The sequence below is a fragment of the Vulpes vulpes genome, chromosome 9, assembly GCF_048418805.1.
Source record: "Vulpes vulpes isolate BD-2025 chromosome 9, VulVul3, whole genome shotgun sequence".
Lineage (NCBI taxonomy): Eukaryota > Metazoa > Chordata > Mammalia > Carnivora > Canidae > Vulpes > Vulpes vulpes.
Genome location: NC_132788.1, coordinates 4,820,601 through 4,843,514, shown reverse-complemented (window position 1 = coordinate 4,843,514; position 22,914 = coordinate 4,820,601). Strand labels below are relative to the sequence as shown.

Below are 22,914 nucleotides of genomic sequence, written 5' to 3'. Positions count from 1 at the left end.
TTTTCAGGCAGAAGAGTTAGAGGTCAACCCCAGCCTTGGAATCTACATAAAATATGTAGCATAGTCATTAGTCATTAGCAGCAGGTTAGCAAAATTCTGTAACAGCAGGAAGAGAAATATACTTTCAGTGGCTGTTAAAGGAGTCATTTCATACTTTGCAAAAAAAAAAAAAAATTCCATGGGACAAATTTTCACATCTAAATATGGGGAGGGGGCTGTTTGTACATTTTTCCCAAAAATGTTTATTTTGTTAAAAAGTTATTCCGATACAGAACAGGTACCAAAGGGAGCTCCTGATGCAAAGTTTGGTTCACGTATTTTGGTATCTTCTGCATCCGCACAAATCCTTCTGTAGCGATGCGGAATTGCAATTGGATTAGTCCATTAGGGTTTTGCACTATTATTTGTTTCTTTGTTGTAAACCCATCCTGTCTTTCTGTTTTGTTCGCTGCTCTTTCCCCAGGGCCTAACCCAGAACAAGCACACCCCACAACGCAGGCACCGGGTCGTTATTTGTCAGATCAGTAACAATGTGGAGTCTGCACATGTCCATGCACACACTCCCTGAATATGTAGTCAAGGTCATGCTCCCCTAAGTCATCACCTGTGGTTCTGAGTGGTTGCCGGTTGCCCTCCATCAGCCTCAGGGCTTCCTGTGGATGGATTACCAATGGAGCCCAACCGCTGAGAGTTCTCTCGTGGGCTGCGTGGCTCAGGGAGCAAGGGAGCCCCAAGCAGTAACCTCAAGCCCATTGACTGGAGCTATTGTTAGGGCCCAGGTGTGGCGGAAGGGGATGGAGTTTCTGAGGCTTGCGGGGCCTCTCTTTCAAGTGGACGGGCCTTCCGTTTGAGGCACCTGATACCACAGTGCTCTCACCCCCCTGACGGTGGCGTGCCACCCACCATCAATAAAGGCTTGGGAACCGTCGGGGTCCCTTTTCATAATCAAGCTGCCTGTCCCACGGTTTAGGAGAGAGTAGTGAAATCACAGAGAACGAGAAGTTTTTCAAGTATCATCTTAAATGATGAGATATCATTTCTCTGACTTTGCAAATTAGCATTTGATTTCGTTCAAAACGAAAATAACCATTGACTTGAAACATAAGGAAATGTTACAGGGGATGGATGCCTGAGGGAAGTGGAGATCTTTTTAAAAAGATATAATTTATCATCTTCGTATGGTAAAATAACTTACTCTGCAAAATACTCAAAACTGTGAGGATACTTAATACAGAATTTTCAGCTGGCCTTTATTTTTTTTTTCAGCTGGCCTTTAAATAATATTTAAAAATCTCCAGGTCTGAAACGTACTATTCTAGATAGACTGGACTTCTGTTCCCTGCGGCATTCAGAAAACCTTGACTCACACTTACATTCCTTGTGCTGTCTACTGTGTCTTGGGACAGTCTCTTTTTTCCAAAGACCTTTTTACTGGGCCCCGGTTTTGCTGGTTGGTGCCCGACTGGCTCATATAAAGAAGTTAGAAAATCAGAGGAACACTACCACAGAGAGAAACACCACAGACCAAATCCCGGCACTCCGAGGGAAGGCGGTGGTCAGAGCCCTGGGTTCAAAGGGAGCTGGAAGAGGGGCCGGAGGTCATGGTGAAGCTCATCTGGCCCTGGCGCTCCCACCACTGAGGAACCCTCGAGGGGCCTGTTACCAGCCCTGTGGTTTGTCTAGTTGGGGTGATGATGGACTATCTCAAATCTCCCAAGATCCTTTCTGACAGTTACCAGACTTTCCCCCTACGTTTATAATATTTTGATATCAGTAACGTGTAGTTTTCTGTGTTGAGAGTCCTTGGTTTCCACTTACTGGATGATCATTGTTTTAGGACACTTGACTACCCTTTGTGGCTCTGTGTGGTTTTCAGGATTCACACTCCGTCCAGACTCCCCATCTCCCTCTGTGCTTCACATCTGTCCACAGCACATACCATCATTCCTCTGATGCCTATGAACATGTGTGTGTGTCTGTTGGTAATATTTTTGCACTAGAATGGAAGCTCTTTAGGACAGGAGCTGTGTTTTGTGTACTGGTGTTGTTGGAACTCTAGAAGAGAGCCAAATGCTGGTGAGCAGTTCTGCCGTCTATCCACCTGTCTGGCAGCTGGCCTGCCACCACGCTGAGCACATGGCCGAAGCACAGTGTGGCTCAGTGTCCTCTTGGATGGGTGTAGGATATGAGAGGAAGGGAGGCATCAGGACGGCCCAGGGCCTCTGGCCTGAGCAGCAGCAGGATGTGGGTGCTGTTGACCAAGATGGAGAAACAGCAGGTTGGGACATGAGCAGGTGTTCAGGAGGGCTGTTTTGCCCATTTTACATGTGAAGAAATTGAGGCTGATGGACCTGAATCATCCCAGGTCATATAGCCCAGTGGCCTGGCTAGGATTTTGAGCTGCTTTTCTGATTCTTCAGCTGTGCCGGTTCCTCTTCATGGAACACATTGTGGTTCTCTCCCTGCCCTCGATATGCTTCCATCTTATGCCACTTGATGTAGGCCATTCTGAGCACCATGGCTGCTTCGCGGAGGTGGGCAGGAGAGGAGCTGAAATGCGAATCGGGCAGCACACAGTATGCAGGCGTCAAGGACGTGGTTTGGACGACCTCACACCCTGCTGGCGAGACTGGCACAGAGCTTAGCAGCATGTATCCAGAGCCCCACAAATACGTATTTTCTTGAGCCTGCATCTTGAAAACTGCCCTAATGTCATAATTCCAAATATTAAAAATATGCAGAAGTGTTGGTTTTGGTCAACATTTGAAATCCATCCTAAGCAGGAAAGAAACAATTAAGCAAAGTAAGAAATGTATTCTGTTCTTCCTGATTTTTTTTTTTTTTTTTTGGTTGGTTGGTTTTAAACAATTGAACTGGAGCAGTGGGATATGTCCCAACCAAATTACCTCTTTTTTCAGTCTGGGTGTCTATGTATCAGATTTTCTTAAAGCTGAGGACACCAGCACTCTATTTCTTCAAACCACATGGTGCCAGCAGGTTAAGAGCAGGGATGTGTCATGAGGAAGCAGCCTTATTTGGGGATGGCTGAACCTTGAACACAGTGCCCTGAGTGAACCCGTTCAGGACCCTGGACAGCCGCCCCACCCCCTACCCCAGCCTTACCTACTGAAAACCCATAGATTTTCCTGCCCTGACAGGATGCTTTCTTGTGCAGCAGTTGGTAATTTGACTCTGTGTGACTTTTCATAGAAACAGCTAAATTCCTAAAGATGAGAAATTTACATTATCAGAGAGGGAGCCACGTACATTTAATTAACTTCTCTAATTGAGACATGCTCAGCTCTCCCCCAGCCCTGCTCAGCCAGTGGAGCCTCTCCCACGTGAACCGGGATCTCTTTGTCAGTCACTCGTCGTAAGCACCAAACTTGAGAAATGGTTGTGGCTGATTATGTAAAAAGAGAGAAGCCTGGGAAGAAACAGACGTCTCTTGAAATGATTTCATTTCTTCCCAACGGCACTGCTCAGAGCGCCTTTCCATTTTTCGGAGTACGCTGGATTAATTCAGCTAAAAAAATCAAGTAGAGAACAATGTGATTTATACCCTCAAGTACAAAACCCTGACTTGCATTCCCTAATACGTTCCTTCCCAGCATGTCCCCACATTGACTTCCTCAGGCTCTCGGCCTCACTCGACCACAACATGCTCTACCTTTCATCCCCTACGATGAGATGGTGGTATTCAATGCAAGCTGGCCATCCGGCATGAGAGAGAACTAGGGAGACTTGAGAGGAGCAAGGGTGTCCTGCCTGCAGCCATGTGCTGGGCTCCACAGGATGAGGGGAAGACCGGGACAGCTCCCTCCGAGAAGGACGGAACATTCCAGGGTCTGCATTCACCTGAAGTGTAGAGCCAGGTCCTGGCAGGTGGCTGGAGGCCCAGGCCGTCCGTCTCCTCCAACCCCCAGGCCACTTCCTCACCCTCACCCTGATCCCATCCATGCATCATGCTAGACTATGACGTTGACTTCTTTTGTTTTCCGTATTCAATTGCGTCATAGCATTTAACGCAATGACCATCCTCCCCTCTTTTCTTTCTCTCTCTCCCTCTCTCTTTTAACAGCTTCGTTGAGATAAAACTCACCTAACAATACACTCGCTCGCTCAAAGTGTACAATTCAGGAGTCTTAGTGGATTCACAGAGATGTGCAACCATCAGCACAGTCCGTTTTAGAACATTTTCATCACCTCAAAAAAAAAAAAAAGAATCCTGCACCCTGATTAGTGATCAGCCTTGTGCTTATCTTTTTAAGGCTATCACAGACACACATTTCAGTAAGTAAGGGCTCCACGTAAATGAAGATCAGTCCCAGGCCTTCAGCTTCATTTACAGAGACACATTGGTGCGATGGAGCATGGCCCAGGTAGGAGATGGTTCTCCCCCACATTTGCTCTCCACTCTGGCCCCTCCTATTATATCCCTTTCCTCCCCACTTTGTAACTCAGTCTAACACTGTGGTGTCTCTTCCTTCCCCCAACACATGTCATCTTCCTCGAACCCCCATCGTGTCCCTGCTGCCCCTTCTTCTGACACCGTGTACCTCTGCGTGAGCGCCGTGAGCGGCAAAGGGAACCGGACAATGTACCAGTCTCTGAAACATCTTCAGAGATTGTAAACCTCCTCCTGTTGAAAGCTCCCGTCAAAAGGACTGTGAGAAGGGGCGAGGTTTTGAACTTCACTTCACACTCACCTTTTAACAGAGGCCGGGATGTTGTGATTTCCTTGGATGGCAGAGGTGGCCTGTTCTTTATTTACCAGCCCGCACATCTCTCTGAGCTTCAGAAAGAACAGAGCCCTTCTTAAAGATCCAAATGAGCTTTATATGGTTGGCCTTGTCTCGAAGGAAATGTGTTTTAATTCCCTGGCTCCTGCGTGACCTCATCTTGGGTTTTCAGAAGGTCTTTGCCCTCCACTGATGCCCCCCGCCCCCAGCCCAGCACCGACAAATAGCCTTGTCTTTGATCATTTTGTATTCTTTTAATACCCAAAAGGGGAAATAAAAGAGATTTTCAGGAATATATGCCACCTAATTCTGCCAGATGAGTATGTGAGAGCAGGAGGGGAGGAGGGCCGGTACGCACGCACTTGTCCTTTACCTTTCTCCTGCCGCCTTTGTTTTTATAGAGGTGCGTCCTTCCTACGAACACGCGTTTTAAGGTTTTCATATCTGTCTTCGACACATGGGAAACGGACAGCCAGCCAGCCCCCTGGGGACCGTTAGCAGCTCCTCTGGTGGTGGGGGTGGCTTCCCTTGGCATCGCCGCTCCAGACCCGAGCCCACTAAGGAAGCGTGGTGGGCACGTGCTCCCTCCAGAGTCCGGGAAGGGCCTGACCTCTGACCTCAGCAGGGACCAGGGACGTGCGCGGGGACGGCCAGCTCAGCGGCAGCCGTAAGAGCAATAGCTGTTGCGGGCCCCTCGTGGTTCTGGGGTGCCCCTCTCCAGCACAGGGCCGAAGGACGCCTCCCCCACTCCCCAGCAGACGCATTTCCAGACACTTGGGAGCGGCAGGGCCTCGGGAGCCGCACGCACGGAGCCCAGCGTATTTGAATATCAGCCAGGATATCAAAAACCTATCTACACACCTGGCAGTGACGGCTATCACCGAGGCAAGCTCCCCGCAACAGTTCATCAGAAATGGCCCAGCTAATGATCGGCTGGGCAGATAATCGGAGGAGAGTTAATTGTAAGGTTCGATATGGCATCTTGTCAGCAGAGATAAGTTGTCACGTTTTCCACTTGAGCTGAAACTAAATGATTGTAAAATAAGTTATGAGTGTCCTTGGGCCTGTCTGCCGGAATGATAGCTAAGAATACATTCCTGGCCATCCGTCTCAAGCAGGCTGCTTGATATTTATGCGAACGGAATGTTATTTTATTCCCCTCCGGTCATGCTTGTCAGCTCTCCGAGTGAAAAGTGAGGCGCGTCTTTGACTCATACTTCACGTACCGGAGCCTGGAGAGACTGCAGATTGTTATCATTATTGCTCATATTATATATTTTTTGGGGTGTGCGTTGAACATTGATGCCCGATTGGGAAGAACTAATGGTTGCCGCCGAGCACCCATCGGCCCGGCCCATCCCGGCTCGGCGCCCCGCGGCCCGGGGACCCCGCGTCCCTCCGTCAAAGCCGGTTTAGATGGGGAGTAATGAGGCGCTGGCTTTTTTTTAATTTGGCATGCCTTCTGTCGCCTCCACCCTCCCGTACTTAGCTCTGTCGTCGGCCGTCCCGGTGCCCAGTAATTGATACAAAATAAAATGCGCTATTTGTATTCAGTCAGGAGCAGCGGATGGCGTCCGTGGCTGCGGCTGGAGCTCGTTTACGGTGTCGGCGCCGGGCTTTCCGGGCCTCTTCACTTTGAGGGATACCTTGTCAGGCAAGAGAAGTCGTCGGAAATGGAAAAGCACAGCATGGAAGCCTAGTACATTTTGATTGCTCATATTTTAAACCGGAGGAATGTTAAACAACTCTTCTGGAAGGGGAGTTCTCGAGATCCGGGAGCCGCTCAGGGCCCGGCCGCCCGGACACCGAGCTCTCCCCGCGTGACCCGCCGCCAGCCTCCGGGCCCCCCCCGCCCCCCCCCAGGGTCCCCCGCTCCTTGGCTCTGTCCGCGTAACACCAGCGCTGCTTTCCCCGTGCCACGATCGTGGCTCCCTGGCCAGGTTGGGGCCCGGCGCTGTAGGGGGGACTCCTCTGGCCAGGCCGCCAGGCTGGGCATACGCAGCCTGCTCTGGCGGCAGCCCGGCCTCGCCTGCCCTCCAGCCCCCAACCCTGGGCTGCACCCCCTGACCCCGGGCCTGTACTCCTGAGCTCAGCCTGCACCCCCGAGCTCGGCCTGCACCCCCTACCCCAGACCTGCACTCCTGAGCTCGGCCTGCACCCCCGAGCTATGCCTGCAACCCCAACCCCAGGCCTGCACCCCTGAGCTCGGTCTGTACCCCCTGACCCCAAGTCTGCACTCCTGAGCTATACCTGCACCCCCAACCCTGGGCCTGTACCCCTGAGCTATGCCTGCACCCCTGACCTGGGCCTGCACCCCCCGACCCCGGGCCTGCACTCCTGAGCTCTGCCTGCACCCCCCGACCCCAGGCCTGTACCCCCAACCCCAGGCATGCACTCTCCAACCCCAGGCACTTCTGACCCCAGGCCTGTACCCCTGACCCCAGGTACTCCCCGACCCCAAGCCTGCACCCCTGACCCCAGGCCTATATCCCCAACCCCAGGCCTGCACCCTTGACCCCAGGCACCCCAACCCCAGGCCTACACTCCTGAGCTCTGCCTGCACCCCCGACCCCTGGCCTGAGCAGCTGGTTTTTCCAGCTACTTCTCTCCCTAGCCACCCACAGTAGACACCCAGCCCGAGGGGGCCGCGGGGCACAGGGGCAGTGATGGACGTGGAGGAGACCATAGAGATGGAGCTCCACCTTCCCTGCAGGGTGATGGGAAGTCACTGGCCCTGGCACTGGCTTGCTGTCTCTAAATGGGAGCAGGGGTGGTCCTCTGGGTGGGACCTGGGCCCTGCGCACAGCAGACGGCAGATAGGACAGGACTCGTGGATCCCAAGTGCTTTGTGCGCACCGGTTACCTTCTCCGGTTATCTTCTCCCTTCTCCTCCTTGTCTGAAATAGGATTTACAGGCCTTACAAACGGTGGTCTTGCTTTTCTGTTTTCCTCATGCCAACCCCATGTCATCCTAAAAGCTCGTCTCCATCCTTTCTTCCAGTGGCTGGGTTAGGGCTCATGTGTCTCCCCGACACCAGGACCTTCTCCTGACTCGGTGGCACCTTGTCTCCCTGTCATCACACACTCAGTCTCTGAGCTCTGATGGCCCAAGCGGTGGTCCCAAGTCATGTTTGTGTCTCTCAGGGGAGCCATAGGGCCACTGGCACGCTCGACGCGGGGGGTGGGTTAGACGGCTTCTTGCTTCCTCCTGTCTATGCACAGGGGCACTTGTGTGAACTTACACACTGTGAACACATACTTAGAGCTGACGTGCTCACCACGCTCATGAGCCCCCCCCCCCATTCTCTATTCAAGTAGCGTGGCCCCAGGAAAACACTTTTTTGTGAAGGAATCACGCAAGAAGTCAGATAGGCCTTCCTTTGCTCCTTGGAAATGGGCTCCGGGGGCAGGGATTTTTGCCCTTTGTTCTGTGATGAACCCCAGGTGCCTGGCTGGAGCTGGCGCGTAGAGCACTCAGTGCTCATGAAGCGTAAGTGGCGCGTATAAGGCGTCTCAGAGGGAGGTAGTCTCGGTGTAAATAGGCTGCCTTCATGGAGTTAGGTGCTACCTGACAACAGGCCCCCGAATGCTGGAAACTCGAGTATGCCCGTGGTGTTACAGCCACGTCACAGTGCGCTTCTCGGTTACACACCGGAAAGCAGTGCCGTCCACCTGTGTGGGCGCCTCTCGAAGAGAGGTCAACTCGTTAGAAAACTGAATTCCAAAGTGTGCAGGGAACTCCCATTTTCATCCCAAATCTATTCCCCGTTTAAGAGGCTGAAGCAAATCCCTGCCTTCATAAGGCTCACACCCACCAGGAAGGCACTTGTCAGCAGGGACCACACCCGTGGGTGGTGGAGCATCACACATGGTGAGTGGCCCCTGGCACATGAGGCCGTGGGACTGGATGGCCTCGTGGGCAGTGGCCAGAGTGGGGGAAGCCTCTCCAGGGGCCTCCCCTTTGGCTTCTAAGACCCAGACCTTCCTGCTGTCCCTGTGATCTCACTCACGTCAAGCTCACTCTGGCCTCCGCACAGAAGAGGGGACCTTGAGGCCAGACCCGCACAGTCCCGCTGGGGCTTGTCCACTGACGGGGCTGTGGCGGTGCTGGCGGCCCCAGCAAGGGCATGGCAGCGGCCGGTGGGGCGCACTTGACGGGAGCAGGGTCAGCCTTGACCAGACACAAGCTGCAAAGAAGGGAGAGGCTCAGGGGGCTCTGCTTTAAAGAGGATCAGAAATCAGGTGGTGGCTGGGCGAGGGCATGGGGTCACGGAGGGTTTTGTTAGAAACGGGAGGCAGTACAATGATACAGCACGTTTGATGCAGGCTGGAGAGGGTATGAAAGGCGGGGGGCAGGGTCCCTCCAGGGGCAAGATGGGGAAGATTTCGGCTCCCAGCGTGGGGGGGCAGGGGGGTAGGCCCCAGGTCTGTGGGGACCAGGGATAGGAAGGAGGATGCTCTTCTCCGATTGCTGCTTTTTGGGTTTGGTTTTTCTTTTTTGTTTTGTTTTGTTTTTGGCAACATGAAAAATGATGCCTCTGTGGGGAATGGAGTGAGGTGTGGGGCACTGAGACCCTGGAGAGTGGGGAGCGGCTTGACTCCAGGAATGTGGTGGATGGCAGGGCAGGCCGGAGTTCTGCCCCAGCCCTGCCCCAGCCCGGCACTGGGGTCCTACGTGTAAAGGCGGCCAGCGGGCATGAGGCTGTGTGCCTCCAGCAGGGCCTGGGCTCAGGCGCCAAGCTTGTGGGGGGTGGAAGTTGGTCTAATGGTCAGGAAAGGCAGAGGAAGGAGGGCACCACGAGATCACCCCTCAGAGGGTGGCTCCCCGGAGCAGGGGAGACAGACATAAGCCCCAGAGGAGCTGGCTCCCCGTGGCGGGCCTGGGTTAGGGCCACGAGGGCTGGAGGGAAGGAAGGAGCTTAGTGAGGTGGAGGCTGAGGCTGGAGAGGCCAGGACGCTGAAGTGAGCACCTGGGAGGAGCTGGATGTTGTCCCTCCTGAGTGAGAACAGGGTGAGCTGCTGCTGAAACAGTGAGTGAGCAAAGAAGGGGCAGATGCCAGGGGTCAGTGGTGTGAGCAGGCTCACAGGCGGGGCGGTGGGCATCACTTCAAGGGGGTAGAGCTGGAGAGAGGGAGAGTGGTCAGGAAGCAGCGCCTGGGGGTGGGGAGGACAACTGCCCCACCTGTGTGCTTCCTGGGGTGGGACACCAGTGCCCTCATCTGGGAGGTGTGTCCCCTGGGGAGAGCTGCGTCTGGAGAGAACACTCAGACCCGAGTGTTCTGAGAGGTTTGCTCCCATGAGGGAGTTTGCACGGACAGACGGGGACTCCAGGAGGAGACGGAGCAGGTGATGAGGAATGGAACAATTCACATCCCGTATGTCTCTCCCTGTTGACAGTTTAGACCTGTTGGGGTTTTGCACCGTGAACTGTCCTGTGTATTGTGAGGTGTTTCTCAGCATCTCCTACTCGATGCCTGTTGCACCTCCACCTGCTCCGTCTGATAACCAGAAATATCTGCAGGCGTTACCAGACGTCCCTGGGCAGGGGTTTCCCATTGAGAGCCAGTGGGTTAGTGGGGCTGCGGAGCCACAGGTGAATGGACCCCCTGATGTTCAAGGGTGCCCGTGGAAAGAAGGCTGGAGGGGCTGCTGATGGTCCCCCGGGGGGAAGGGGGTGTCGTTGCTGCCATGTGGCTCCTCCTCAAGGATGCCACTCAGCTACTTGCTTCAAGTGGGTCAGGGATTTCTCCCTCAATTACGAATATTCCAAGATACCAAAAAACTTGGGAATGAAATTGCCAGGTCTCTGTTAATGATTTTAGGAACGATTTTCTGCATCTGGAATGGAGGGAAATCCCTAGAAACAGTCACATGTCATTCTGTTCCCCAGGAAGGTGAATCATGACCAGTATACCAGTGAGTTTAAGGTCATTCCCAAGTCCGATTCTAAATTAGGTTGTTAGAGAAGGGCTTTGTGCATATACAGAAAAGGAAACAGTGACTTGATTAAACAGGATAGTTCATTGAGGGGAGAAAACATTACATGGATTTCCCTTTAGTGTTTTAAAATTGTCAAAAATCTGTAAGTTGGGTGGCCATGTAGCCCTTCAGCAAAGTGTCTGCAAAAGTGTTGGGTAGTTTCTCTGTAGGCGAGTCCAAGGCTCTGTGAGTGGGATGCACAGACGATGTGACGTATCTGGGTCTTGTTGGGTGGCCCCCTCCAGTGCTTCTCGTCGTGTGTTGTTGTGTCTGAAAGTTTGAGGCTCTGTTTTGACCCCTCCCCGTTTCACGTCCTTTCCATTGACTTGGGTGGATATATGAAGTCACGTGCTCACAATGAATAACCGGGGCACTCGTGAAGGATAACTGTGCAGGGACTTGCCCTGCCGTGTGGGGCACCAGGATGACTTAGCCATTCCATTCAAGACCATGTGCTGTTACAGGGCAGACAGATAATACTGGAAGGAACCAGTCCAGAGGTAGAGCTGCCACACGTGTGTGACGGCTGTCCTGTGACGACATGTAACTCAGGAGTAGATTCTTAACATCTCGCAAAGAAATACTGTTGCATGCCTTAAAAAAGAAGTACTGGGTGAGGGGAGGGACCTGGGGATGCTTGTGTGATGACGGTGCTGCCACTCCATGTTCAGTATCCTGTGGGGGGACATGGGCATCTTTAGCTGCCCTGGGGAATCGGTGTGCCAGTTAGATCCAGCCGACAGACAGACATCCGAGTGCAGAAAGCCCAACTTTGGGATCCATAGTTCAGAGATGAAAACGTTAGTTGGGGAGAGAGCATTACAGCAGTGGAGTGACATGAGGATTAGGACGCACAGTTGAGAATGAAAATGGTGCGTTGAATTGAGTGGATGCCCAAGGGACAGAGGGCAATAGCAGAAGGCCAGCCCTGCCTGAGCAGAGGCCCGTTGTCCTTGCCCGTTTTCCTTGTCTGCCTCCATGATGAGGGGTCAGCTCATCAGGGGTGGGGACGGTCACTGTGACAGCTGCTCCCCCATTGCCTGTCACCATGCCTGACACAGGGTAGGGCCTTTACACTGAATAGTCAGAGAGGATAGGTCAGAGAGTGCATGAAGACTTGCAGCCTACACACAAGATACGGAAATGAACAAAAAAATAATTGATTCTAAGGTGTGAGCATTGAGTAACATCGTATGAGGGTTGTTTTAGGACCACCTGATGCTCTCGGATCCCAAGACTCCTTAGCAACACCAGGCGGTCTCTGAACCCTCTGAAATTGTGTGCGCATGTTACTTAGAATAACCCTTTTTTGGAGGGAATATTTACAGTTTTCACCTGATACCCAGTGGGATGTAGTATTTTTAAAATACGTGTAAGAATTGCTACTTTTAGATGAGTATTGTATTAAAAAAAAAGTGTCTGAAAAAGAAAGGTGGAGTGCTGGAAGGAGAGAGACATGTCAGCGGCTTGGCCTAGGGCCGGGGGGGGGGGGGGGGGGGGCGGGGACGCGGGACCAGGCCGGGGCAAGCTGGAGAGGCAGGCCAAAAAGAAGTGGTGACTCTGAATAGAGACTCCTCTTGGCAGCCCCAGGCTTCTCCAGCCTTCTCCAGCCTGGTCTCCCGCCCAGAACAGCCACGGAAGCAGCAGAGAGGGGCCTCCGGCCTGCAGGCTGTGCCTCGGGTAAAGTTAGCCCGAGAGGTTTACCAGATGCCTGGCCCGGGAGGGCGAGAGGCTGGTGGAAGCAGAGGGAAGAGGGACGTCAGTCTCTGCGGAGGGAAGGCCCCTGAGACACCCAACTGTCACCCTTCCTGAGACGCCTTAAAATGGTTACCAGTGCTTCAGTGGACCCCGTTGACCAACCTCAGGGGCCCGGGGGTGGCCAGGCCTCCCCGCAGTCCCGCTCCCTCTCCTGACCCTTTAGCACCTTCTACTGCGTCTAGATGGGTGACCACTTGAGGGGAATCTTAATCTGTTTTTCTCGGTGTTGGATCCCAAGCACCTAGAAGGATGGCCCACAGCAGGTGCTCATAAAATACTCGGTGACTGGCTGGACAACCTTGCTGAGCGCTTGGTGTCCTTGGAGTTTACAGAGCTGCAGACTCATGAGATGAAGGGTTCTTCAGGCTCTGCAGGTGTCTGGAGGGTGCCTCACCTTCACATTTTGGGAGGACTCTCTCATTCCGGTTGAATTCCGTGTTCGTTCCCCGCTCTTTTCAGCACGGCTCTGGTGTTCTCTTTGATAAAGAGAAAGATGGGCACGCTAAATTGAGTTTCACTTACAGTGAATTAGCACATTTGGTGCACCGGTCGGTCTTAAAGTTTTATAAATAGCTTCAGTGAATCAAAAATCGGCAGGTCTGCTATGGCGAGAGACGCGGCGTGCCGTGTTTCCCTAATAAAAAACTGATGGCGCAGTCATGTGTGACGCCGCGGGTGGAGGGGAGAGTCGGATTCCCGCTCTCCTATGTGCACGCACCGAAGCAGAGCCACCCACAAGAACACCCTCGCGTGCGTTCCCAGATGTCTTTATTTCTCTTCTAACGTATCACGGTCATTGTGGGAAGGGAAAATAGACTGGCAAAAAGCATGGACTCCTCACTTCGCTTTTCCAGAACACCAGTCCTGCAAAGCGGAGAACCTGAAACTCCCCACAGCCTACAGACGATCCAGAAATAAAGGCCTTTTTTTTTTTTTTTAACGGCAGGTGGTACGTGAGAGCGAATGGCCCCGTGACTTGTCGCGGGTGCTCCGGGCCTCGGGGCCCTGCCGTCCGCTGCCCAGCCTGGCGGGCCGGTTAGGGTACTGGAGGAACGTTGCTTTCGCGTTGCCGCAAAGTCTACTCTGTTAAGTGTTAACTTGTGCGTTCTTTTGCCTTTTCCGGTCCCATGGCAGACACGGGGCTGGGCGACTCCGTGTGCTCCAGCCCAAGTATCTCCAGCACCACCAGCCCCAAGCTCGACCCGCCCCCCTCCCCTCACGCCAACAGAAAAAAACACCGGAGGAAGAAAAGCACCAGCAACTTCAAAGCCGACGGGCTCTCCGGCACCGCTGAAGGTAAGGTTTCCCGGGGACTTCGGGGCGACAGTCTGCGTTCCCGGAAATTACTTTTGATGCTTCAAACTGGGGGTAGTCGCGTGCCCTCAGGACCACAGGTGGCCCCCAGGCTGCTCACCGCATGGGGTGGCCCCAGAGGGCCCTCGGAGCCCTCCCATCCCCGGTTCTCAGGACCCTTCAGCCAGGTCAGCCCTCCTGCCTCTGGCAGTCGCCGTCCCATAGAAGGTAACGTGGTCTCTCCGTGCCGCACCTGGGGTGACAGCACCTCTGGGTGTTGCCCTGCCTCCACACCTGGAGTCGACGGGGCCCCTCCCGTCCTAGCAGTCTTTCCTGCTAGCGGCTGGCCTTGATTCTCACAAGACAGCTTCCCCACCTCTGGCTCTCGGCAACACATCTTGATCCACGTTCCTTCTGTGGGCGTCCGTCCGCTCTTTTTGTTCCGTGGGCTCTATTTATATTCCAGTTGTCTCGGTTTGTCACGGTTTATCTTGGTTCTCCTTTGACCTGTTGAGCCCTTGGTTTTTATTCTCAGTCATGGCCTGATGGGAGCTTTCTGAAGTGGCGCCTTCGGATGGATTTATCTTTTTTATTCCACAGATGCAAAGTGGAGATGCATGCACGCGCGCGCGCACACACACGTGATGAGAGGCCAAATTAATGCAGTTATAATGAGCTGAAGAGATACTTCAAAGGAAATTAAAAAATTCGTAGCATCGTCATTTAACAGGAATTGTCATTTGTGACACCATCAATAGGGAAAGGGTCGGTCTTCAACAAGTGTTCCACACGCGCCAGAAATACTTCTATAATTTATACCCTTTTTCTTTCTCTGTTTCTGCCGTGCTCTTCCTGAATCCTCTACTTGAGTTCAGAACTACAGTCTGAAGCATTACAGAAAGTGGCTTATTCCCTCCTGGTCTCCAGCCACGAGCCCGTAAGCCCACGATGCCTACATTAGCAGGAAAGGAACAGAGTTTGCGGTGCGTGCGCGGAGTTTGTTGCTTACGTGATTCTGTGAGTTGAGGGCAGTGCGGTTCCGGAGGTTGAGGGTGTCCAGCGGCTCCGGGGCTCTCGCGGTGGCCAAACAGGGAAGAGTCTAAAAGCCACCTTCTTTACATTTCTTACCATATTGCCTCCCATAGGCTCCCTGCTAACAGGTTTGGCCAATAAAAACCGATTTTCTCCTGTTACGATAAATGGGGATGATTCTGTTGTATCATCAGTGGTAAAAAATAAATGATCACGGATCTGAGCATCCACCCAAACTTTACTGACTTTCGCGGTAGAAAGGAGTCAGCTACTGATGCCAAGTGTTTTGGAGACTCTTTCAAACAACCCGTTAGCAAAGAGCTCCCAGCCCTGGCCATGCACATGTGGCCACACCCCACCCTAACGGGAGGTTTGGAATAAAACCAGGAAGAAGCCTGGCCCCTCACCTGGGTGGGTGACGTGTGCCACATGTGCCCAGGGGGAGAGTACGATTTGCGGTAGGGAAGGGCCTCCAGTCCAAGTCACAGATGAACATCTCACTGGGTATGTCATGCTTCTCACCGATGACTTTTTTCAAAAGGACCACTTGATAGAAACTGATTATCTGGTCCACCTGTAAGTACGCTACACGTATTTGACACTTCTTAATTACATCCTACCCACCTACTGACATTGAGAATACTACATAAGTAAGATAGAGCCTTAGTAAACAATCAGTGGTTGCGTGTCTAATTGGACTCTGCTGCTTGAAACCAGTGTCCCAGTCGGCCGGTGGTGAATTGAAGGAAGTTTGAGGGGTATCCGTGAGCTTGTAGGACACCTGAGAAGCTCCCAGCCTGTTTTCTGAGTTACTGGGATCATATCCTGGGCTCTGAGCAATAGCGTATAAGGCTGAGACAGATCCTCAACGCACAAACAACCATGGACCCGTTGATTAAAAGGCCTCACTGCTGCAGCGGTGACACAGACAGAAAGACAGACTTCCCCGGCACCATAGAAACACCCAAATTGGAAATCTGCACAGCGTCTCAAGCATGGACAATGAGTAATGGTTGACGTGTGTTCAGAAATTCAACACCAGTGATCAGAAGGGAAGCCGCCCCTCGATTCCTAGTTAACAGATTATTGTGTCTGCGATACCAATGGCCCTGACATCTTTCCAGGAGGAAATAAGGCAACAGGTTCTCTGTAAAAAGAAAATGTATCATTTTACCCTAGAAAAGGTTACATACAAAACAGTAAATGAGTCATTTTTGCGAGACATGCTATATTTCATTATTTCTAAGGTACACATTTTTTTTTTCACTATTTAACATCTCTGAAGTCATGAAGCGACCTACAATTAAGGTCATTTTAGATTCAATGATACACAATATTTTGCAATAGTCTTGACAGCTATTAGCTCCTTCAAGTAAATGGCGTAAACTGTCGAAATTAAACATCCGTTCTTGAAGTTACAGCTAGTTGTATTGGTTTTATTTTTAGAGGATACTGTTCAATTTTAATTATCAGAAAATATATCTATTTCTCTTTCCTGTAAAGCACTGTGACTGGTTGCTTCCACTGTATTCTGTGCTGACTGACCTCATGGTGAAAAGTTGGAGTTGTAGATATAAAAAGTTCTCTAGAAGACATTTGAAAAGTAGTTGAATTATACGGTTTTTGACATAAGCCATTGGAACAGATGAGTAGATTCAAACCTCTTCAGAGTATAAGAAAAACAAAGTTCCATTGAACGCTGCTTCAGTCAGGGTCCCCAGGGGAGAACATGACCCCCTCAAGCTGGGTCATCGAGGAGAGTTTACCATGGGGTGGTCTGCAGAGGTGTGGGAAGAGAGCTACGGGGTGGTGCAGAGCCCCAGGAGTGGAACGGGCAGCGGAGGGGCCAGTTATCAGGACCCGGAGAGAGAGCTGTCTGGGCAAGGCCTCCAGTCAGGAGCTATGGCCTTCAGCTGAAGGACATACTTGGCCCATGGTGGCCCAGAGAGGGACCAGCAGGACAGCCCTGACTTCATTCCCTCCTTGCCTCTGATCTCCTACCTGCCCCCTCTTTGACTAAACCCAAGCAGAAGCCAAAGGGCGCCAGCCACACGGGCCCACATCCAAGGCAGAGACAGAAGGTAGAGAGGAAGCCCCAGAAAGAAGCAAGGTGCTGCTCATGCCTTTGATGGCACCTCCTAGAAATCCCTGGGGAAGCCTGTGCCCAACCCTGGCATGAGTGCAGTAGACCAGAAGGCTCTCGAGAGGGCAGGGGTGCGTGCTATCGGCCGTTGTCTCCTGAGGGCCTGCCCCCAGCTTCCTGAGTGCCTCTGTGCACCTCTGTTCCACTCCCCAGCCAAGCCAACGATCCTGGTGCCAGATTTTTTTTACCTTGGTGACCTGCTCGTTCAGAAAGTACGAGCTAGAAGTAGAATATCCTCAGTCTAATGCTGCCTCAAAAGCCAGAAATGTGGCTGTCGTCCACCTGAAGCCTGTCAGTGCTCCTGACGGAAGGAAGGACATCCTGTCCAGCCAGTTCCCTGCTGTACCAGCGTTCACGGTCAGCTGTCGCGGTCCTCGTGCTGAAGAACGATGATTAAACTCTGCACCCGATGGCCGAAGATACTAGAACCTAAGTTGAACGGCCATGTGCTTCTGTTTATAACTTAAAAGGAACGGAGTCAATCTAATAAATTATTGGAGCAGAAACTATGATCTGTATAAATGTAAACATAAAACGATTCCTTATCTTCATAAATAGTTTGAGTTCCAAGTTAACTTGATTACGTATGTATATGTGTGAGCGCCGGAGATGTTTGGAGGGTCAGGCCAGTCACTGGGCTTTTCTGTAACTATTAGTATCATTTAAAGAGTCAGAAATTAGGGGCACCTGGATGGCTCAGACAGCGAAATGGCCCACTCTGGACTTCGGCTCAGGTCATGGGATGGAGCCCCACATGGGGCTCTGCGTGCAATGAGGTGTCTGCTTCAGGATTCTCTCTCTCTCTCTCTCTCTCTCTCTCTCTCTGTAAAATAAATGAATCTTTAGAAAAAAAGTCAAAAATGAAAAACACTCCAGCCCCCTGGTTGTGGTGTGGAAGAAGTGTGAGGTTCAAGTTAGAGTGGTGAGCTCGGACTTTGTGAGAGTGACATCATATGTCATTGAAAACAGAGTGTCCCAGGAAGGTGATGGATGCCTCTTTGCTCCCGGGGCTGGTATCTGAGGCTGCTAACTTTGAGCAGGAATAGGACACTTTCTCATCGAGTTTAACTTTGAGAAGAACGAGCCTCGTGGAAGCCAACATCCTCTAGCCATGCAATTAAAAAAAAAGGTGCAAGTGGTCATTACATTTGTTTTAAATCCACATATCCCAGTTCTACTTGTACTCCTATTTAATAGACCCTTGAGAACATTGGATGTTAAAATATCTGTGATCTTGATTTTAAATTGGATTTGATTTGCTCAGGATTAATTACATTTAGGAAAATGTATATTCAGATCTGGGCTCTGTACTCTAGGATGATTATAGACCAAGGAAGGTCGATTCAGATGTGGGCAAGAAGCACGGGCGTGGGGACTGAAGCCCATGTCGCGGAGGCAATCTTTGAAGTACCTACAAGAGGGAAGGACAGGGCATGGAGGCACATGAACCGTGTTCACGTGATGAAAGGACAGCCCTCGCCTGTCCTGGGGGGCCCAGGTGGGTTTCTTTGGGACCCATGGGTCGAAGCTTCCAAGGAGAGGGATTTCGGTTCCGATATTAAAAGGAAAACTTCCTAAGAGGTGGGAGCACCTTGTCCCCTGCCATGGCCACAGCACCTGCTGCAGTGGAGTTTGGCTCTGGAAGGGCACCAGCTGTCAGGGCCCTGGATTTGTCGCCAGAACCAAGTTGAAGGGCGGGTGCCCAGAAACCCCCGGGCAGTGGGAACTATGCGGATCTTTAACGACTTGCCGTGCTTTGGCCTTGTCTCTGCGTCACCATACTCTCTGGGCGTCTTCTTCCCCAGGGTCCGGTAGTGAGCTTACCGCTGCAGCAATGAAGCAGAGAGCCCTGCGTTCTCCTTCTGTGGTCCCAAATCTGGGGGTTCTCGTTAGTTCTATAACATTCATGCAAGTTTGCATCAAGTGTTAATTTCCCTGTTTCCCCAGTGAAAAGGTGGAAGTAGAGAGAGGTTAAGTGGCTTTCTTGTCCAGGGTCAGGTTGCTGGTAGGCGACAGAACAGTCTCTTGATTCTCTGCCTCAAGCTCTTTCCACCAGGCAAAAAGAAAGTCTTTGAGGTATGTGGAGCGGCTTTTGAATCTAGGAGTGGGGCAGACAGAGTAGCTTCCTTGATATTTCTCAGATTCCACGTAAAGATACTGACTTTTATATGGATCCTAACATCTAGAAGTTGTGTAGCAAAGATCTTTCTTTAAAAATGCGGAGCCAGTCTGGATTTACCCAATCTTATTCTATGAGAGGCTACACAGAAATCCTGTTGTATTTTCCCTCCCTGCCTTGGGTTCACAGTGCTTTGTCCCAAAGGTCTCAGAAGGGAATTAATTTTCTCCTTCTCATCTTGATCCCTTGGTTCGTTCTGGGTCTTTATAGAACCCCACTGTATGGTTGATCCTGGTTGATATCGAAATACTATCTTGTGGAGGAAAAGTCACAAACGGCCTCTCTCCGTTTGGATAAAAGAACGAACGAACGGCCCATCCTGGCTGCACTCACTAAGCAATCAGAGGCCAGGCCTGAGCCTGTTGACAAATTTCATGAAGTCCGTGACGCAGAGGTCGGCCCAGATGGGGTTTTGCCCTTCCCTCTTGCACTGAAGAACCTGGCGAATCATTTTATTCTCTCATCAAGTATCGAGCAGCCAGCACAGAGGAAGCGTTACGTGTTCGGCTCCGTGGGAGCCACGAGAAGTAAGACTCGGCTCCTCTCTCCCCACCAAAGGCCCTTCGAGCCTCAACTTGGAGATAAGACACACACAAGAGACTACCTACCTTTGAAACCCACGTTTAAAAAGAGGTGCGCGTGCGTAGTTCCGGAGCAGGACAGGATAGCGTCGAGTCATGGGAGTCGGGAAGCTGGCATGCTGAACCTCTCCGTCTTACATTCTGCGGATTGAGTCTGTGTGGTTACCTTACGTAATAAGACGCTGCAGAAAGCATCACGTTTTCATTAAACGTCTTCTGTTTGCAACTTAAAATGCCAGCGGTGTTGACTGAATTTGTCGCCAAATGGAGTTTTGTCTTTGCTTTCATTTAGCTTCTACGAAAACAGGTGTAGCTGTACCTGATGAGCTAGTTAGCCTTTTACCTCAAGAGAAAAACATTTTACTTATCAGTTGAGGTTTCAGGGGGCCCTCTGGGGAAGAAATAACCGTACACGAGCATCGCCCAGTCTTGTTCCTGCACACCTAGGGTTAGAAGAAGGCAAGACCCAGGGGCATTGAAGCTGCATTCATCTGTGACTGTTGGGTTGTGTTGGCCGTCATGCAGTTTGGGGGCACCGCTGGGTAATTTGGGAATTTGGCACATGACATTGGGGGGTGTGTTTCTTCTGTCATGGAAGTGTCTTTATCTCCAAAATGTTCTCATCCTTCCTCTCTCCTTGGCCACAGCCAGCACACCAGTCACTCCGTGGTGCCCGTGATGGTGCATGTCGCCAGCCTGAGGTCAGGGCCAAAGAACTGCCTTCACCATTTGTTTCCTGTCTGTGGGGTTTTCTCACTTAATTTTGAATTAATCAGAGGTGTCTGGAGGGGGAGAGGAGAAGGTTCACAAAACCTGTGCTGGCATTACTAGCACACATCACCTTGGATTCCCTGCTTGTAATCTTCAAGAACATTCCAGCAGTCCCCTCCCTCGTTCTAATTTTGGCAGCTGCCTTGAGTCAAAACACAAGGAGTGAGAAACCTCCATAACTGACTCCACAAAAACTCCACAATCACCAGCAATTTTTTTATAACAATAAAGACTTCATAATCGAGCTTCCTCATTATTAAACTAGTTAGTGCATCTGACTCGTTGAGTCGAGCAGTCCATCCGAGTCCATATGAAAAACCAAGACTTGGAACTTCTTCCTGGAAGATATTCCTGAAGTATGGTAACTCCAATGCGGAAGCCGGGGTGGCCGGGTTTCCTCGCTCTGGAGCCAGGAGTTAGAGGGGGCGCCACGTTTTCAGAGGGACTCACTACTCCCCACAAATCGGATCATTTTTTCCAAAGTGAGTTGCTCAGGTTGCAACCCCAGCTCCCACGAGAACAGACTGGCTGGATTTGAGTAGCTCTGGGTTTACTCTAGACGTTGACATTATAGATGGGGCACAGTGGACTCAAAAGCCATCCTGCAGGGTGCAGTCCTCCCGACATGCACGAGCTGGAGGCGCACACAGCTCCTTTGTGGAAGTCGACGGGTCAGAAATAAACAAAGATGAGTCGACCACAGCAGGAAGAGTCAGAACAGAGAAGCCCCATCATGATGAGCCAAAAACAAGAGAAGGATTTTTCTTTTTTTTTTTCCCCCCCCAAGTACACACACAAACTAAAGAGTGAGATTTAGTTCCCTGGAAGTACATTGATCACCTGGTGCACGGCAAGAGCTCTGCCTGGTGCCAGGTGGGAGAGTGACTGAGGTGGCCCCTGCCTTCAGGAAGCCCACTGTCAGGTGAGCACGTGCATCCGCCACCAGGCCGCGGCTGCCGAGCAGCCTGTGCTGGGAACCCAAGACACCTGGCACCTTGAGGTCCCTGAGGGAGGTTCTGCAGAGGCGGCGAGCCATTCATTCACGTCCCGTTACATAGAGAAGAAATCTCTGCTGCTCCAGAAAAGGAGGGGGAATACACAAAGTGAACAGTGATACGTCTTGTTATAAGGCACCTTGGGGCTCCCAGGGACACTCCCAGTAAGTAGGATGGGCCACAAGTGGCCCTCTTCAGTCTCCCACCATCCACGAGCATGGACTCCCCTGTGACAGGTGCAAACTCCTCTCAAGGTTCCTGTCCCAAAGTACAGGTTGGGATGGACCTCAGCACCCCTTCCTCTCCCTCAGCTTGGAGGTGCACCAGCTGCCCACAGCCTCCAGTGCCCGCTGACAGATCGCAAGATGGCACATTTCCTTCTGGGTGCCCTGGGATTGGAATGCTACTGAGTCACCAGAAGATAATGCCTCAAAGTCCTTTCCTTGGTGTTCTCGGGCCCCTAGAGCTTCAGGACCTTTGGTTATCACTTCACTCTCTGACAAAATCGAGAGCTGGCTGTGATGCGCTTTGCTTGACTGTGGTCCCCGGAGCCCGCAGGGGCAGGGCCGGTGCTGTTCAGCCTCTGTGCTCCTGGCCGTTCCTGTTGCCTGGGCACTTTTCGTACTCTTACTTTGCTACATGTATTTTGTCACAAAAAGTACAGGAGGCAAACTGTAATGTTCAGAAGAAAGATGGAATGATGTGACGAATCTCTCGGGGGCCTCAGACGCTGGTGCGTTCTGCATCAGCCGCTCCATCTAGGGCACCTCGGGACTTGAGGGCACCTGGCTGTTTCCGTGTCACACATTCTAGCTGAGGACGCCGCGCCTTGCCTCCTACTCAGTGTCGAGAGGACTTCACGCTTCATGGTTGTGGAGGCTGCAAGGGAGGCCCCGCTGGTTCTCGGTGAGGACCCGATTCCCAGGTGTCCTCGGGCCCTTTCCATGACGCCTGCGCTCGCTCTTCCTCTTCTAAGGCCACTGAGTGCATCACCAGGGCCCCACCCTTTCCACACGAAGCCCGGTCACCTCCCACGGTCTCTGTTTCCGAACACCACAGGCCTCAACGGAAGAATTTTAGAAGGACACGAACATCCAGCCTGTACAGCCTGTGACTTTCTGTTCGTACCTGTGGGTGTGGATGTGCCCTCCTGCGCCACTGAAGGAAGAAGACCGTTCATGGCCTCAGTCACTCGGGTTGGAGACAGGTCTGCAGACAGGTCTACCTTCTCTTGACACCTCCCTCTCAGGGCCTTGGGTCCCCTGCCAGGACGTGTCATTAAGTGGGAAGGAGGGAGGCCAGGATGGTACAGTGTCTATGACTCATTGCAGCCTCCACAAAGAACCTGGTGGTGTTCACGGTGTTGTCTCCGTTCTCACAGATGAAGGGCAAGTTCCGTGAAGCAATTGCCCCGGATCTGCAGGTCATAGGAGTTTGGGGT

At 51.9% G+C, this 22,914-nt stretch overlaps 1 protein-coding gene across 29 annotated transcripts in view; it reads left to right on the top strand.

Annotated features, from left to right (window-relative positions):
- Window positions 1-22,914, top strand: part of AGAP1 (ArfGAP with GTPase domain, ankyrin repeat and PH domain 1) — a 524,640-nt gene that overhangs the window by 383,634 nt on the left and 118,092 nt on the right. For 20 of the 29 annotated variants that reach the window (XM_072719108.1, XM_072719104.1, XM_072719100.1 and 17 more), the window contains one exon: window positions 13,614-13,775. The exons of the other annotated variants lie outside the window; for them this stretch is intronic. In XM_072719108.1, coding sequence (XP_072575209.1) covers window positions 13,614-13,775 — 162 coding nt within the window. The remainder of the gene's footprint in view (window positions 1-13,613; window positions 13,776-22,914) is intronic. 29 annotated transcript variants of the gene reach the window in all.